General features: G+C 40.1%; 1 protein-coding gene across 8 annotated transcripts in view; it reads left to right on the top strand.

The window, feature by feature from the left end:
- The window catches only part of Tsc22d1 (TSC22 domain family member 1), a 107,860-nt gene that overhangs the window by 11,699 nt on the left and 78,986 nt on the right, over positions 1-17,175 (top strand). The window contains exons 2-4 of one of the 8 annotated variants that reach the window (XR_008216983.1): positions 11,499-11,649; positions 12,757-12,922; positions 13,799-15,482. The exons of 4 other annotated variants lie outside the window; for them this stretch is intronic. Coding sequence is in view for 1 of the 4 variants with exons in the window: in XM_052732710.1 (XP_052588670.1) it covers positions 12,757-12,790 (34 nt within the window). In the remaining 3 variants the exon portion in view is untranslated. Of the gene's footprint in view, positions 1-11,498; positions 11,650-12,756; positions 15,483-17,175 lie in introns of those variants that run through there. 3 more of the 8 variants (XR_008216985.1, XR_008216984.1, XM_052732710.1) reach the window with 3 other exon arrangements.

The following is a 17,175-nucleotide window of genomic DNA, read 5'->3' as shown; positions in this document are numbered from 1 at the left end:
CACCAGAAGGGGAAATGATGTAATGTAGTGGTCACCAGAGGCTAGCCTCAAGTCTAGTGAAAGAATTTTCCATCATCTCTGTGAACCCATCAGTGGCCACCCTGGTTGCTGCCATAAGACCATTTTGTGTTGACTGGGGAGACTTACTGTGACTTGGTTTCATAAAAGATTCATGGTAGGTCATGGTGCATGGCATGGCTTTGTTCATCTATGGAGCCACAGAGCAGAGTACCTCAGAGCTTTCTGTGGGTAAGACAGATGAAATAATGACGTACTTTTATCCAGGGCCCTCAGATTATTTTTGCAATAATAAACTGCTCAGATTAGGAAACTTTTGATATCCTGTGTATTTTGATATGCCTGAGTATTCTTTGATGAATGACTTACGAATTCAAATTGTTCATTGTTGATAAGACTTAATTCTGTCATAGCTCATTCAGGTTATTTAATTATTACCTTTTTTTTGTCATTAGGCTTTCTTAGTGTGTAGATGCATTCTAACAAATAGTGTATTACCTAGTTAGGAGTGCTTTGAAAGTGTACACATACAGTTGAAATGATATTTGCCGTTAAAATTACCATGAGGTCATGGTATATCTTAATAGCGATAGTATATAAGGTTACTTTCATATGATTTTTAATTTGTTTTTAACTAAGCACTTTAGATTAGATTACGCTGTCTTGAGGCTTGGTCCTGTCTTGTAGTTGGTAGTTTTTCTCTGTTCAAGCTTCGTGGAGAATTAACAGACAGGTTCACTTATCCAGTCTGAAATGAAACATCACGTTCCTGCCGTGTGGTGGGTGCCGCTGCCTTGGTCAGACTCCAGTAATATCAGTGGCAGTGTTTGAGTAGACTTGGTGAGAATCAGCTCTGCTCTTCCAAGTTGTTCTGAGCATAGAGGTGCTCACGTAATTCTCAGAACATACTTCCGGTTTAAGTACCATTATTATCCCCATTTTACAAGGGAGAAAACTGAGGCTAGAGAGATGAAGCATTGTATTCAAAATCACCTGTGTGTTGGGATTTAAATAGGAATTCTGGTTTCAGAGTTTGGACTTTGACTTAACTTTCTCAAGGCTGCAGTGAAATAACAAGGGACAGTGAGGGGTGTGGGTGGGTATGAATGATGCTGCTCAGCCCCCTTCCCCATCTGGTCACCAGGACCCCAGCATACTGAATGATGCCTCCCACATTTAGAGTGGGCCCTCCCACCTCAGTCTTTTCTAGAAACTCCTTCATGCCTTAAGATTTCATTCCACGGTCATTCTAAACCTCAAGTTGAACTGTCATACTTCAGCAGCATGTGGTCAGAAAGAACTAGAATGTTCTCCTTGCTCAAGTTTAAGGATACTGGGAGGCGCTGGGCCTTTGTCTTCTGTTACCACAGTATCGACTAATAAAGATGCTTTGATGTAATAGAGGGCCCCTTAGGGTTTTTTCCCTTCTGTGATTTGCTGTGTTGAAAAGGGTAGCTAGTGAAAGTCTTTCAGATACTGTCTCACGCTTTTAAAGAAATGAAGACTCCAGTTAATTTAACTTTGTCTTATAAGGAAGTTTTGTGCTAGTGTCATTTTCTTCCTTGTGCTCTCTGGATAATTTTGTTGTATTTTTGGCAGTTACACATAGTTTCTTTTTGTTGGGTATAGTCCTGTTTTAAAATTCACTTTAAAATGATGGTATATGATGGTTACTTAATAAATACAGTTTTTAAAATATGCTGCTAAGTGAACATTTCGTGTTTCTTCAAGTATGCTCCTTTGGGCACAAAGATAAAGAAGTATATGAGTTGGCACACTCCTTGGTTTTGTGTGTGGTAATTGCACAGCCCAGGTACGATGAGCCACCAGTGACCTGAAGCTTCCCTCTAACACTTTTAATAGGCCTTCCTATCACATTCCACCACATTTCTTAGAGTCCAGCATGGGGCATGTCTTCCCATTAGTTAACTGTAGACTCTTGGCTGATGGTCACACAGCATTTTGATCAGCTCTGTCTCTTTCCCCTTTCTCCCCCACACCCAAGCTGCTCTTACTGTTCTCTTCCTTCATGGAGATCCACCACACACTTCATCAGTTACACTCTGAAGTAGGGGGTGCACATTTGTACAAGCGGTGATATTTGTAATACGTTATTACTACCATTTTTACCAGTTCTGAAGTTACAGGCGAAAAGGGTGGATTGAGAGCCAGGAGGTGTTATAGTAGGAAGTTCTTTGTTTACTTCCACCTCTTGCTCTCCAGTGATAAAAACACAACCCCACACTCCAGTCCTTTAGCTTCTCTTGACAGATTTATTCATTGATGATAAATTCATAAGGGCTGTGAATGCCTGAGAGGAAGACAGTGATAACATCCCCATTGCTGTGGTTAACATTTCCAAGTTTATTGCTCAGTATTAAAGTTGAATTGTGTGAATCTAATCACACAATTCAGAAGGATAGCTGTGGAGACACTCCATTTTTTTCTTTCTTTTTTTTTGAAGACGAAATCTTATTATGTAGTCCTGGTTGTCTTGGAACTCACTGTGTAGACCAGGCTGGCCTTAAAGTCACAGAGATTTGTCTGCCTCTTCCTCACAAGTGCCAGGATCAAAGATGGGTGCCACCACACCCAATGAGACACAGTTTTATGCCATAAACGATCAGTAAATGAGGTTGGTAGCCATCTGTTGGTCTCAGTGATAAGCTTATGGTATTTTCTTTAAGCTCAGCATAAGTTACATTAAAATATTTTAAAAGTAGAAACTTCATTCTAATTAATTGAATCATAATAGCTGCTTATGACTCAGGTCTTTAATTTTGAGTTGTTACAGCTTATATTTGTATATCATGTTTGTTACAGAAATACAGAAGTGCTATGTATGAGTGATTAATGTGCAGTTGAAAAATCGAATTTGTCATTTTGCGCCTTTATGTTGGAAGGTGAATTTTATTTTTTTGTTGGAGAGGTTGCATTGGGTATCTGTTACTTAAAAGTTGTTGTGGAAGTTAGAGTGTTCATTTCCGTGAATGAACATGGGAGCTGTTGAAAGTGACCCCTGGAGTTTTTGGGGTGTGATAGTGAAACCCTGGAAAGTGCTGGCTTACTTTCATCATCATTGGGTAGCAGTTGTGCCTTACCTGTACTGGTGGGGGGAGCAGCAGGTGCAGCGGCTGCCCCGTTCACTTCTGCACGTGGACTGTTTGCAGACTTGCTGTCTCCATCAGGCCAGGCCAGCAGTTGCACGAGAAAGTTTGAGTTAATTTTGTGGAACTTAAGGCCCATTTTGGACTTTTTTCCTAGTTGTACTTCGGGTCTGAGCCCATGAGATTTTTACAATGGCTTATTATAAATAGATCCAATATGTAAAAACAAAAGCTTTTAAGAGGTAGAGTCTGGTCTAACAGAGCCAAGTTGTGCTATATTTGAGCTTTTGAGTATGGAACTTAAATACCATTAGTACTGCCGGCCTGCGTTAGAGGTTCAGCATGTGACTAGGAGATGAACAAATAGAACCAGGAAGGGGATAAACTATTGTAGAGGTTGGAAGAGAGAAGCAGATGTGATAGTTGGTCACTGTGGAACAGCTTGGTACAGTCACTACCCAGGGGTACTTGCCCCTCATTGCCCACATATGGAGATCCACCCATGGGAAGTAAAAATGTTGCCAGGTAGCTTAAGGAATTGTCAGTCTAGAAAGCTCTTTACAGTACTCTCCATGGAAATGTATTTGTTTCAGAAATGTCAAATGCTTGATACATACCTAGTGTTTAGCAGAAGTGCTGAGGATAGAGGGGGGAAGCTCATTAAGATCTCCATGCACTTTGAGCATCTTGGATCTCGATGGCTTCCAGATTAAGTATGTGCTCAGTTCCGTATACAGTGTGCATGACAGCTTTTGCATTCAGGTTAGTTGATGGAACAAAGCTGTTGCTTTCAGTGTGTAACAAGGTAGATTACTGACCGTCAGTTTTGACATCAGACCTGGTTTCTAACCTTGTTTCTTCTACCTCTTAACTGCATGGCTTTTTAAAGTTAAGCTTTCTAAGTCCAGTGTCCTTACCTGTTTTGTAGGGACTAGACCACACCCTGGTTCTGCTTGGGAAAATTAAAGGAGACAGATGTGGAATGCATCCAGCTCAGTTCTTCTTTGTAGCTGTGTATGTGGTGGGTGCTCATATTGTGCCAAATAAGAAGGTTCCTTCGTAGTAAATTAAAGAAGAAAGCTTGCCTTCCAGGCTAAGGCTTCACACCACAGCCTTCTCAACAAGGGTTGAGAAGGTGATTCTGGGTCTCTGTGGTATTTGGTATAGTCTGCATCATCAGGGGTTTTTTGAAAGAACTTATAATTTCTACATTATATATTGAATGCCTCCATTCTGTTAAAAACAACAAAACAAACTCCATTCAATGGAGACATCAGGGTTTATTCTCTGAATTCTATTCTTAGAGGACTATCATATCTCATTATCTGATAAGAGCTTGGGAAAAGTTTATAAATACCAAAGTTGTTACAAAACATGCCTTCCATTTTTCCTAATGGGAGTGAAGGGGACCCAGAGAAGTCCAGTGTCATGTGGCAGTTTAGTACTCCAGAATCGAGTCATTTTCCAGATGAAGCGATCTGAAACTTTGTAAAGATTGTTTTAGATGGGCACAGTGCCCTGAAGACCATCTGTTCCGTTCTCAGCCCCATATGGGACGGTAAACCATCTCATAGAATGAATGGGATTAATCAGTTTGGTTTAATAGGATAATGAGTCAGTATCAGGCGTTTGAAGGTTCACAGATTCATTGAACTGGATTTTGAAGTTCTCTCTAAACTTCCAAAATGAGTGTTTTTGTAATACTAGTTTGTCACGTGGGAAAAAGGAAGTTCTAGAGCTCAGGAGTTTTGCCAAATGCTTTTTATGTCTCTTTGAGCCCATTCCTGTCTATATTTATTGTCCCACCATACTAGTTGGCTTGTTTTCTAATCTGCTTTTTGCAAGTATACATTCATATTAGAAATAAAAGTGTGATTGTTGTTGTATGACAGGGGACCAAAGACGTTTTTGCCAGGTGCTTGGGAACATGCTTGGGAAAGGTGCTGCATTGACACACCCTCGGGTCACTTACCTGTCCCTGCCTTTGTAAACAGTTTGCAGTTAGGGATGCAATCTGTACATGGTGATGTATTCTTAAGGAAAATTCACATTAGGTTACAAGGAGCTAGCTAATATAAACATTTCAATTTCCAGAGATCCAAGGCATTTCATTAACTTCATCTTCCTGGCTCATTATGCTATAGGGTGGTGATGTTAACTAAGCAAAGAAGGTATTGAATCTGTCAGTTTCTTAGGTATTCACTTGAGAAATGGAATACAAGAGAGGTACACGAAAGGGTGTCATATTCTTAGTTTTACCGTTTTTGTTGTTTTCTTTTGTTTTGGAATAGGTTCTTGGTCTGTAGCCTGGCCACTCTGCTTGTTTGTATAGCTCCGACTGTGGCTCGTACTTGCTGTGTAGCCCAGGCTGGCCTTCACCAGTGACCCTCCCTCCTGATGAGCCTTCTGAGCAGGGGAGTGGGGTTTGTTACAGACTTGAGGCGCCACGTGTGGTTTAAGAATGCCAAATCTTGAGGTAAAAGTTGTAGGCCTCTGTGGCCTGGGAGATTTTAAAGAGGTGAAGAATTTATCATGGAAGATGTTTGTGAAGATAATGCTGCTAAATATGGAGGGAGTTTTACTCTTCTGGGCTGCCATAAAACTGTGAGCTCAGGCTTTAAAGGATTAGCCGAACTCAAAATTTGAGGACAGAATGGATTTCTTTTTCTTCTTAGAAATACCACAGTTTGGTATTACTTCTGAATAACAGGCAGTCTGTGACTTCCCAGAATGTGCAGAGGATGCCAGATCAACTTCATTTCATGCTTATAAACACTTAACTATTTTTTAAAATTGTGTGTGTGTACATTTGAGTGCAGGTACCTAAGGTCAGAGGAGAGCTTCAGTTCCCTGGGGCTGGAGTTGCAGGGCATTGTAAACCCCTGGTGGCAGTCAGTGCTGGGAGCTGACTCAGGGCCTCTGCAAAGAAAACGATGTGCTCTCAAGCATAGAGCCATCGCTCCAGTCCATCCTCCCTTCCTGTCCCTCCCTTCCTCCCTCCCTTCCTTAAAACAGATACTTACTTTATGTTTATGGGTGTTTTCCCTGAGTCTGTGTCTGTGCACAGTGTGTGTGCCTGGTGCTAGGAGATGCTGGAGGAGAGCATCGGATCCTTTGGGACTAGAGTTACAGATGGTTGTGAGTCACCATGTGGGGCTGGGACCTGAATCCGGTCCTCGGAGCAGACAGTGCTCTTAACTGCTGAGCTGTCCTTCCAGCACCACACTTGATTTCCTAGTGGAAGTTTAGATCTCTGGCTTGATAAATACAGAGAAAATGAGTTCTTGTAGCATGGGCACTTTGAAGGATTGAAACCAGTATCTGATGTGGCTCCAACTTTTCCTGGTAACTGACACACAGGAAGAACTAAAGTCGGTCTGTCTGTCTTGATTTTGCTTTGATTTTTGCAGACAGGTTGTCATGTATCCAGGACTGACCTTGAACACCTAATCTTCCTTGGCTGTGCTGGAACTCACTCTGTAGACCAGGCTGGCCTCAAACTCAGAGATCCAACTGTCTCTGCCTCCCAAGTGCTGGGATTAAGGTGTGCACCACCACACCTGACTGCCTTTTTTTTTTTTTTTTAAATGCAGCTTTTCACTATGTAGCCCTGGTTGGCCTAGAACTCCCAGAGGTTGGCCTTTGCCTTCCCAGTGCTGGTATTGAAGATGTACTCCAACACATCTGGCCCAAATCCTATTTCGGAGTTGTTGGTTTGATGGCGATAGTAATGTTCTTTTTACCGCAGCGTTTTCCTTTTTAGACATTAATTGTTAGCATCAAAATTTTTTGCAAAGTGTTTGAAAAATAGAAACAACTGAAAGCTTGGAATAGTTAGTAAGCCACTAGGATTTTAAATACAGAAAATCAAGTTGGGCGTTTTTTAGTTAGTGGGGGGCGTTGCAGTCTGAATGTTGTGTAGGAGTCCGTCTTGACGAGTAGTAGGCAAACATGACCTTTCTTAGTTTCCTTGAGTTTGCTATTGTGGACTTTTACTATTCACAATGACATACTATTGTTATTTCCATTCGGCTTAATTTTTGAAGAAATAATGGACTAAATATTCTGTCTGAAAAAAAATTGATATTTTCAGTGAGAATTGCATGAGTATAGAAACTGATTCAGGACCTTTTGTGTTTTATTCTTTGTTTTTGTTCTTTTTAATTTTAGCCTTTTGTTTTGAAACAAGAGGAGTGAGAAGTACACAGCCTTTTCAGAAACTCCCATCCAGCTTTCCCTGGTATTTCCATCTTACACAGCCTTACCCAAATCTAGAGGTTAGGAAATCAGAAGCGATCTGTGAGCCGGCCTTGAACTTGGACATAGTGTTTACTCTGGTCTCTGAAGGATTCAGTCTAGAGTCGCACGCGGTTCTTGGTGGTCATGTCTCCGTGGTGTGCTTCGTCCGTGTTGGCTCTCATTGGCAGTGGTGTGAAGCAGCTCATTCAATAGCTGCCACTCTCTGTTCACCTGGTGTTTGCCTAGGAGCAGGTGGGGACAGGAGGAGTGCTGGTGTGCCCTTCCCGGTGCCAGGATCGGGCGGTGCATGCCTGCCCTCCGTTCGCTTCCCTGCTGGAGTTGGCTTGATGGTCGATCAAGGAGGTTTTTGTTTTTCTCTTTGTGTTGTTGAGGTGAAGACCCGAGGCCGCATTAAGTGTTCTGTGTCTTGGACTTGTGTGTTTTCCTTTTAGTGCCTTTGGCATCCTTGCTGCATCACGGCGTTTTAAGTTTTCTTCTTCATCTTTTGTTGTTGTTGACTAATGGCAGTTTTTGCCATAAATGGATAAAGCTACTAAAGGAATTGATGTAAATGTAATTAATGAAACAAGACTATTACCTGTTGTCTTTTTTCACTTTTTCTGAGTGTATTCATATAGTGTACAACTCGGGCTCCTAGGATAAAAAAAATATAGTAGAAGAGGTGTTTTATCTTAAAGTAACATATATTTTCGAGTGTCCTGACATCCTCAGAACAAAGCCAATAATTTATACTAAGAAAACAAGCAGGCATAGGAACTATTGGAGAGGGAAGAGGTAGGCTAATTACAAACATTGCAGTTGAGTGACTTGAGACCTGAAATGACTTTCATTAACTTGGGTGGGTCAAATAGTCAATTTTTATTGGTTTTATGTTTTTGGTTTTTTGAGACACTGTTTCTCTGTGTTATAGCCTTGGCTGGCCTGGAATTCACTTTGTAGACCAGGCTGGCTTTGAACTTACAGGGATCTTCCTGCCTCTTCCAAGTGCTGGGATCAAAGGCATGCTCTACCACTGCCTGGAAATAATTCTTTTTCGTTTAAAAGAGTCAGACAAATTGAAGGACTTTGGTGTTTTGTCTTTCCTTGGACATTGCCTTTTACTCTTGGTTGATAGAACTTAACATATATTTTATGATTGCTTTTTGCCTTTCATTCTGTAGTAAGGTTGGCTGCTTTATTATATCTTGTGTTCTGGATTGTTTATTTCGCCTGTTTTACTTTATCCTATGCCTTAGTGGACGTGAAGACATATTTGGTTAGTTATCTCTTTCCTTTTAACAAAACTTGTTATTTACATCTGGTGGGGTGACTTGAGTCCCAGTAACATTTTGAATGGTAACTTTTTCAAAAGTATGAGAAAGTCTGTTTAAAATGGGATTTTGTTAGGTGTTTTGTTGTTTGGTGATGGTTTGTTTTGAGTTGAGGGTCTGTTTAGCCATGACTGGCGTGGCGCTTGGTAGGTAGCCACTCTGGTCTCTTCCTGTCTCAACTCTAACCCTTTGGATAAAGTTGTTTCCTTCAGAATAAAGTTGAATTATGTATTGTTTACCTGTATGTTAGACAGGAAGCACAGTTCTTACTTTCTTACTTACTGTTTCTTGATCAGCGTGCTTCATTTGGAAAACATCTACTGAATTACCTATTCAGAGTGCCATACACTATTCTGGGGGCTGGAGAGACAAAGATAATGCCAGGTCCCTTGAATGATTACAAAGATAATGCTAACCAGAACTGTTTGTCAAGTGGACAGAGGGATCTGTGGGAAGTTCATTTTCTAATAGAAGTTCTTTTGAACCAGTAAGAATCAGTGATAGAAAGTCGGTAAGGCAGGTTACCAACTCATTTATAATATCTGTTTGTGAGCAGCAGGTTTAAATTTAGGTCAGCGATCCTGGACTGGTGAGGACTGTATGTGGTCCTAGCACTAGGGAGACAGAGGTAGGAAGATCAAGGCCATCCTGGCCTATGTGAGACCCTAGCTCAAAAACAACAACAAAAATCATGTTACTGTAGTTCACTGTTTTAAAAATAACTAGATATAGAAATGTTTAGAACTAATAAGCCATATAGCCTCTTCATTTAATAATTTAGTAACGAGGGCAAATTTCACAAATAACCTCATTTGATAGACATTTCAGCGGAATTTCTCTTTCTCAGTGGTATGTTTGAATGCATATAATGCTAAGTATATATAAATAATACTTAGCATTTCTTCTTGATTTGACTGTAGCGTATTTTTTGTAAGAGTCTTTAGAAATGTAGACAGTTACAGAGAACACTGATGACTCTTAACCTAGTAGATAGGTCTCTCACTCCCTTTTTCAGTAACATCACATCATAGCAGTGCACATCTTGTTACCTTTGGTTGGAAATTTAGTCTCTAGTGGTTACATTTTATTCTTGCAGAACACTTCCTTTTTCCCCTTTGAAACATCATATAGGGCTGTGGTTCTCAACCTGTGGGTTGATACCCCTTTGGGGTCGAACAACCCTTTCACTGGGGCCACATATCAGATATCCTTCGTATCAGGTATTTTACATTACGATTCATTACAATAGCAAAATTACAGTTGTGAAGTAGCAATGAAAAATGGTATGGCTGGGGGTCACTACACCATTAGGGGCTGTATTAAAGGGTCACAGCATTTGGGCAGTTAAAAAAACGCTGTCAGAGAGGAGTGCTGTTGGGGCAAGCAGAATGTGACAAAGTGTGACAGAGTGTTCTGATGAGCTGCATCATCGATGTTTTTAACTCATGACCTCATTTTGAAATTGTACATTTTCTGTATAAAATCATTAAATCCAAACTTTTAACTTGTAGCACAAAGAACACCAGGTCCCTTGAATGATTACAAAGTAATTTTTATTTAGCAAAATCTGTGTTTCCTCATTGCTGACTAAGAGCATGCTGTAGTACTACAGGCAGAATACAGAAGTCTTCTGAATGAAATCTGACTTTGGGAAGTTTATAGATTCCTGATTTCTTGAGCCAAGTCATACTGGCCTTGCTTTGTAACCTAACGTAAAGGTTTTAGGGTTTTCTTTCCTGTGGTTTCTGTTGTTTTGAAGCTAAGATGGCCGTGCTTTTACATGTATTCTGGAAGGTGCAAAAACTACATAAAGGGTCTGGAGGTGGTTAGCTTAAAGTTCCTGTTGAAGTTGTAAACTTAACCTAATGTTAAGATGAGCAAGTTGATTCTAAACTGAAAAAGATAGTCAGGTGTGTTTGTTCAAAATGGCCCTTCACCCTGTTCCAGTTTTCACCCAGCTGTGTGTTACGATTGGTTACTATTTGACAATTGGGTGGGGGAGGGGCTCGGAACTATTTCAGCCTTCATGATTTCCAAATAGACTTTTTAAAACTGCCTTGATTATTAGAGTTAAATTTTACTTAGATTTCATTAATGTAGGCTTCTTATATAATCAGTGATTTATATTGAAACATTATCACAAAAGGAAGGGTTTGCTAATGAAATTGGTTAGAGAAATTAGAGGGTTATTGGTGGGTGATTTTTGCAGTGTCTCTGTAGCGTTTCCTTGCATTGCAGGGGTAGAAGGAGGTGGAGGCAGCTCTCTGATACGATGCTCTCATGGTAGTTACGAGGAAGAATGCCAGCTGTGGGGGGGACACTTCTTCTAAAAGCTGCCCAACCCTGAGTGCGTTTCTTGAGGGACTCCACATTCAGGTCTTGGTTCTGACTTGCACTTCTATCCTGTTATACCCGCTGTACCTCCACACTGTAGTCACACTGGACAGCACTGTTAGAACACACTGGTCTAATCCAGTCTATTGGGAACGCAAGTCAGGACCCAGTGTCGCTCATGAAGTTCTCTGTGGTTATTTATCCCATACGTCTTTCCTAGGTGGCAATTCCACCTCCTCCTCCTCTGTCACTTTCAATTTTTTTCATTTCTTTTAACTTTGGGAAATTATAGGTTGGGTGGTTAAATTCATCACAGGATTCCTTTTCTAGGGCCAGATTGTTTCTGTTTATCATTTGTACAAGAGTTGGATATGTTCCTAGGTAGAAGGGTTCAGCTTTCTCTTCATCTTCAGGCATTTCAGATTCAGTCTAAATGTTGTCAGATAATGGAGTAACCATTCCTTTTCAGCTTTGGTATGTTTCCCAACTGGCTGCAGAGCCAGGAGAGAAAGCGAAGGCAGTAGACACTAACTGTTGGTTACCACCTCCTTAATGCCGAGACCCTAACCCTTGTTGGTTTGCTAGAGAGCGGGAGAGCGCAGCCCTCGCTCCACTAACAGGTAAGGAACCCTTGTGATAACCAGTTGGTGTGAGAGAGAAATAACTTGGTAGAGTTCCCACCTTCATTTACCCAAAATATACCATGTCCCAGAAACAGGACACCATGGCTGACTGATCAGGAGCAGGGCCACACCGCACCTTTATAGTTAGTGGAAGATCTTCAGGTTTAACAGGAACTCCGTACCACGAAGAGAATTGGTCATTTCCCCCGAGGCAGTACTGTTAGTCCCTGTGACTTTAAGTACACACCTGCCTCTCTGCTTCTCCTTTCAGCTTTTCCTTGATCAGATGTTGTGAGCTTTGAGCTTCTGTCCTACAGGAAAGCTATTGGCCAGGGTCTCTAGCACCATCCGATGTTTGGTATACTTTGATGCCTTAATTTCTACATTGTGACCACTAATGATTATTCCTGGTCCCTCTTGGCTCCAAACAAAATGATCATGCATTTAAAAATTTTAAATATCTATTACCTATGAGCATTATCCTGCCCTCCAGTTTCAAAGACAAATGCTTGAAGAAGCCGCCTTTTTCATTGACGTTAGTCAGAGCTTTGTTAAAACAAATCAAATTTAACCTTTTTTGGCCATAATATTGGCCTGTAGTGTGGATCAATTCTCTCTAAATTACTGGAATTGAAACTGTTAACTCGAGCACTGTAGATATTCCTGAAGTGTGTAGTATTCTGTTACTGTGATACTCTGTTTCTGCTTTCCAATCCATCTTCTTCTCTTTGATGGAAGAATTAACTGGCTCTTTTGATGTATCTGAGGTTGAATACCTTCTCCCTGTCCCTTTAAGACAACTATGATCTTGTTTCCCATCATAGATATGATTTTTTTGCTTCGATCTTTATTTGAAGTTGAGTGGTTTGTCACAGAGTATGTTATGGCTTAGACCAGTACAGGTCCCTTAATAGCTACTAAGGAATTAATCATTTGTGGTAACAGACTTCTAAAATTCGAATTAAGATGGTACTCAAGAATGTTTGTCCCAAGAATGTTTATCCCAACGTAGCTCCTTTTTGTCCTGAGGATAAGCCATTACAAACTCAAATGACCAGAGTATGTAATTTTTTAATAAGAATTTTTTCTTAAATCTATATTCAGCTCTATTTCAGTGCTTCTCTCCTACCAGAGGTGAAAGGAGTGATCCTAGAGCCACAGATACAGCCAAGACCACGGAGGCTTTTGACGTCAGGGGCCACTTTCTCCACTGAACCCTTGGAGACAGAATATCCAGCCTCTGGAGAGAGTGGGAAAGGATAAGAAACAAGTGGGTGCTTTCCATTGTTTACTTGGGTTTGCTTAGAGTGGAGTGTCCTGCCATTGTCCATTTATTCTGTTGCTAATCTCCTTGGCTTCTTACAAGAACCAGGCGGGACTGTGACCTCGGTGTTTCTCAGAGTACTATCTAGTGCCCATTCAGAAACAAACTAAAAGTTATTTCATTTCTCTCCAGATATTAAAGGTGTGGCTAGTCTGGGGCATACACATGGTTTGGTCCATGTCTATAGTTCACAGGAATTTAAGAAAGGCAGTCATTTCCCGCTTTGGCCTTTACTGTAACGGTGGACTGGATAGAGTTCTTTTAGAGTCCAGAAATTGAAATTCCTGTGCTTCATCTTTGGGTGAGCTGGACATCTGAGATCTCTTAATTTATACAGTTGAATGTCCAGGTGCCACCCTGCCCTGTTAGTGAGGACTTCTGGGTCTTTTCCTCCCGTAAATGTTAGGCCTTCACACTCAGTCTCTTAGGAGATGGAATGACGATAGTACTGTTGCGCTTTACTGTTAAACGTAGGCTTCATTCTTAAATAGAATGAGTATAAGTTTCAGGATTTAGTGCCCCTGAAAGTTACATTTAATACACTCAAAAGTAGTTTTCTGAAAGTTACATTTAATACACTCAAAAGTAGTTTTCTAGTCCCTAGGAATGACTAGATTTCTCCTAGGGCATTAAGATGGTTCTTTCTTAGTTTCTTTGATGCCAAGGGTAGGGTGTGAGTCCAGGCAGTTCTTACCATCTACAGTGGGTAGAATGTGAAGTTGGTGCGTTGGCAAGTTTTCATTGTTTCCTTGGTGGCTTCCTTCTGTGACTCCAGGTATCTTGATAATGGGAGACCGGTTTATTTGTTCTCTAATTGCCCAGATTTCTTTCAACTGGTAAAACATCATACCTCTTCAGCAAAAGGAACTCTTCTAGCAGAGCCCTCATGGATGATATCTGTCACACATGCCAGCACCTGCAGTTTGGAAGGCAGTGGTGAATGGATCCATGCAGTATGTCTAGAAGACACAAGGATGAGCCAGCACCTGATCTTGTTATTTACAAACTTTTAAAGATTTACTCTGGTTTATTTTTGGTCTGAAAATGGAAAGGCTCAAATAATGAAATAATCTTTTCATATTGGAGTTTTATATGGCCTGAAAATATTTATTATTCTGAAGACTGAAATAGAGAAAGCTTGAGAGTCTTGTCTTTCAAAGCAGCTCTCTGTATCTGTTTCACTTAAAAGATTTGTGGGACTGAAAACCATTTTAATCAAGTAGACAACTGTCACTTTAAAAATAGAAAAAGCTTGATGAACCCCCTCTACCTCTTCTTTTGTTACCCAGTGCTAAAGGGCACTAGCAAATAAAGGGTGAACCCGACTCTTCAAGAGTCTGTTCATGTTAGGATGTACTCTTAGCTCATCTCATGCTGGTCCTGAGCCTTATTCTTCCGTGTAGTTTATCATATCAACAAAGTCGTAGAACTGTCTCAGAGACCCGTGGAGTCAGGTCTGTTTTTCTAAGTAGTAAATGCCTCCTAGGGTTTCCTCTGCACTGAAGGCATCTCCATTTGAGTGATGCAGAGCAGTTGGTATGGAACTGAGGTAATGCAAAGAGTCAGTGAACTTGCAGGTGTGAAGGAAATGTAGTTATCCAAATCAGCTATCAAAATGTTTGTTTCTTTGGTTATCTAGTAACTCTCTAGAAACCAGTCAAAACTACTAAGGAAACTGTAACAGTCACCTGATGCTGCCAGTTCCTTTTAATTTGGAATAAGTTTTAAGAAGAGAAATTGTAGAATTAATAATATAAGAGCCAACTGAAATGTTAGGCTCTCAAAGTTTAAAAGCTACATCTGCTAAAATATCTGCTTTTTGTCTATTTTGGCTATAAAAACTATTTTTTTCTTATAAATTATAAATCATTTTTCAAAAGTATAATGCTTAAAAGTAAATTTGTTAAAGATAATTTTGAATGGAAAATTTCCTCACAGAACTCTGAATTCCCATAGAATTACAGTTTTGTATTCCTGACTTAATAAGATATTTCATAAATACATATAAACAAAAACCAAATTACGTAACATTTTAGTAAGAACTCAGGGAGCTGACAGTGAGGTTTGCCTAGAAATGTAGTTGCATTCTTTAAACCACTGTAGAAACCATTTTATGGCCTGAGGTCACTAGCCTTTTGTCTCAGCACTGAAGACAGAAAGTGATTTAACCTCAGAATCTCAAGCTTTAATTAATCTCAGCTATGTTCTTAAAGTATGCAAAAGAAATGTCAGTGCGTTTGCATTACCTCCTGCACTGCGAGCTCTTTCAAAGTGAAACTGTGTATATTACTGTGTACTGATTTGTTTCCACTTTTAATTTTGATGCATTTCCTTTCAGAGTTTTACCGAACAATTTCGTGTCACAATATGCAATTCTATATCATTTCCGTGTTTATTTTATAAATATTAATATAAGTTATTCCTTTTCTAGAATGATTAATTGTGTAATATTTGTATTATGTGATCATTTGAAAACTAATAAATATTTTCTCCATGGAAAAATGCATTTACTGATAAATGGCTGATTTTTGTTTCAGGAATAGAAAGTGAAAATTGCAACCATGTTTTTAAGTGTAATTTAAAGTGTCTTTTGCTAAGTATTTCTGATTATATTGTCTTTTTTGAAAAAAAATTTCTCTCGTTAAAATTCTAGAGGTCTGTATGGTAAATAATAGGAGTAGTTTGGTCAGATTTTAAGGTTAGATTGATCAAAATATTAACCCTTACCAAATAGCATACATAAATAGTACCTCTGCTCAAAGCAGAACCCATTTGAAAATGAAGGCCGATTGGAGAACTATCCAGGTCATGAGTCATTACCAAGAAAGGTGTTTTTGTTTCATGTTCAGCTTGAACAGATAGCTGAACCTGACTTTAGAGTCTGTTGCTGTAACCGTGTGCAGACAGCATGGATGATCTTGTCTTCGTAACCATATCCATTCACTCACCTGAAGGTGGCCACTAGAACAGTCTCCCCTTCTCGTGCAGGGTCTGTTAGAAGAAGGAGACGTTCAGAAAGTGGACTCCAGACTTTAAAGTCACATAAGAAGGAGTCAGTCCCACACAAGAAATAAAGCTCGAGGCTTGACAACCTGGGACTTGGATCTGGCTTCCTGAGGAAATGATACTCTGAACAAAATGAGTGTTATAAATGGAAATTTTAATTTGAAATAGCTACTACATTGGGGCAGGGGAAATGAAGCCAAGATTTTTTGGTTTTGCCCACCTGGTAAGTTTGGAAAAGTTGAGTTAAGGTTTCTACTAAAGTACAAAATTCCTAATGTTAGAGTCAAATTGTTGAAAGGTTCACAGTCCTGTTTCAGTGGAAGGCTGTGTTTCCTCTACACACGCTTTTCTACATGCATTGGAAATTTCAAAACTGTTGCGGAGACAGTGGTGAAATAAGAGCTGCACATGCTGCTTTTGCATGAGATCTTCCTACACTATCATTAGCCTTCAAAGAAAACACTGCGAAGTGGGAACGTTCTTTACCATTATCTTCAGGAGTCAGGCGTGGGTCATGACTTCACCACTGCCTAGCACAGCTGTGGTGCGAGCATGTTTTCATTCTTTTTTTTCTTTTCTGATGAAATAAAAATTGGTTTTTCTTTTTCATTCTTTGGAGGGGGCAGCTCTTTGGAGAGCTGCTTTCCTACAGAAAGTCACAAGGCAGTGACTGTGGACTTTTAAACTTAGTGCATACGTGTGCATCTCATTTTCCTCTGCTTTGGTGAGCAGAGTGTCCGTGCTTGGATGTCCCAAGCAAGGTCTGTTTTCATTCAGTTATTTTTGTTACTTGTGAAGAAGATTTCCTATTAATTCGGTTCTAAATGTGAAAAATTCATGTTTCAAAGTGGTCACACAGGTGCCCTGGAGTTTTTCCACTAGTTTATACATCTAAGGCAAATTAGGTTGTTATGGTAAAAATTCTACAGAACTTTGAAGTGTGCATTGGAGTTTCAGAAATTCTGATCAAAGGGATTCTCTGCACAAGAAAGAGGTAAGGCATGGTGCAGGTAGAGGAACATTCAGAATGTGGTTGGTCAGTTCAGTGGCTGCTGATGATGTAAACTCTACCAGGCTGGCTGCTCTGCAGACAGGTAAAGAGGTAGGAAAACAACTTTCCCAGAGAGTGCAGAAACAGACAAGCCTCAGCTTCGGCTTTCCATGTGTGAGGTTTATTTAGAAATAGACCCACA

Source organism: Peromyscus californicus, unplaced genomic scaffold (assembly GCF_007827085.1).
Source record: "Peromyscus californicus insignis strain IS unplaced genomic scaffold, ASM782708v3 Scaffold_12__1_contigs__length_115047231, whole genome shotgun sequence".
NCBI classification, from domain to species: Eukaryota; Metazoa; Chordata; class Mammalia; order Rodentia; family Cricetidae; genus Peromyscus; species Peromyscus californicus.
The sequence above is the reverse complement of the archived record's forward strand: the minus strand, read 5'-3'. Positions and strand labels throughout refer to the sequence as shown.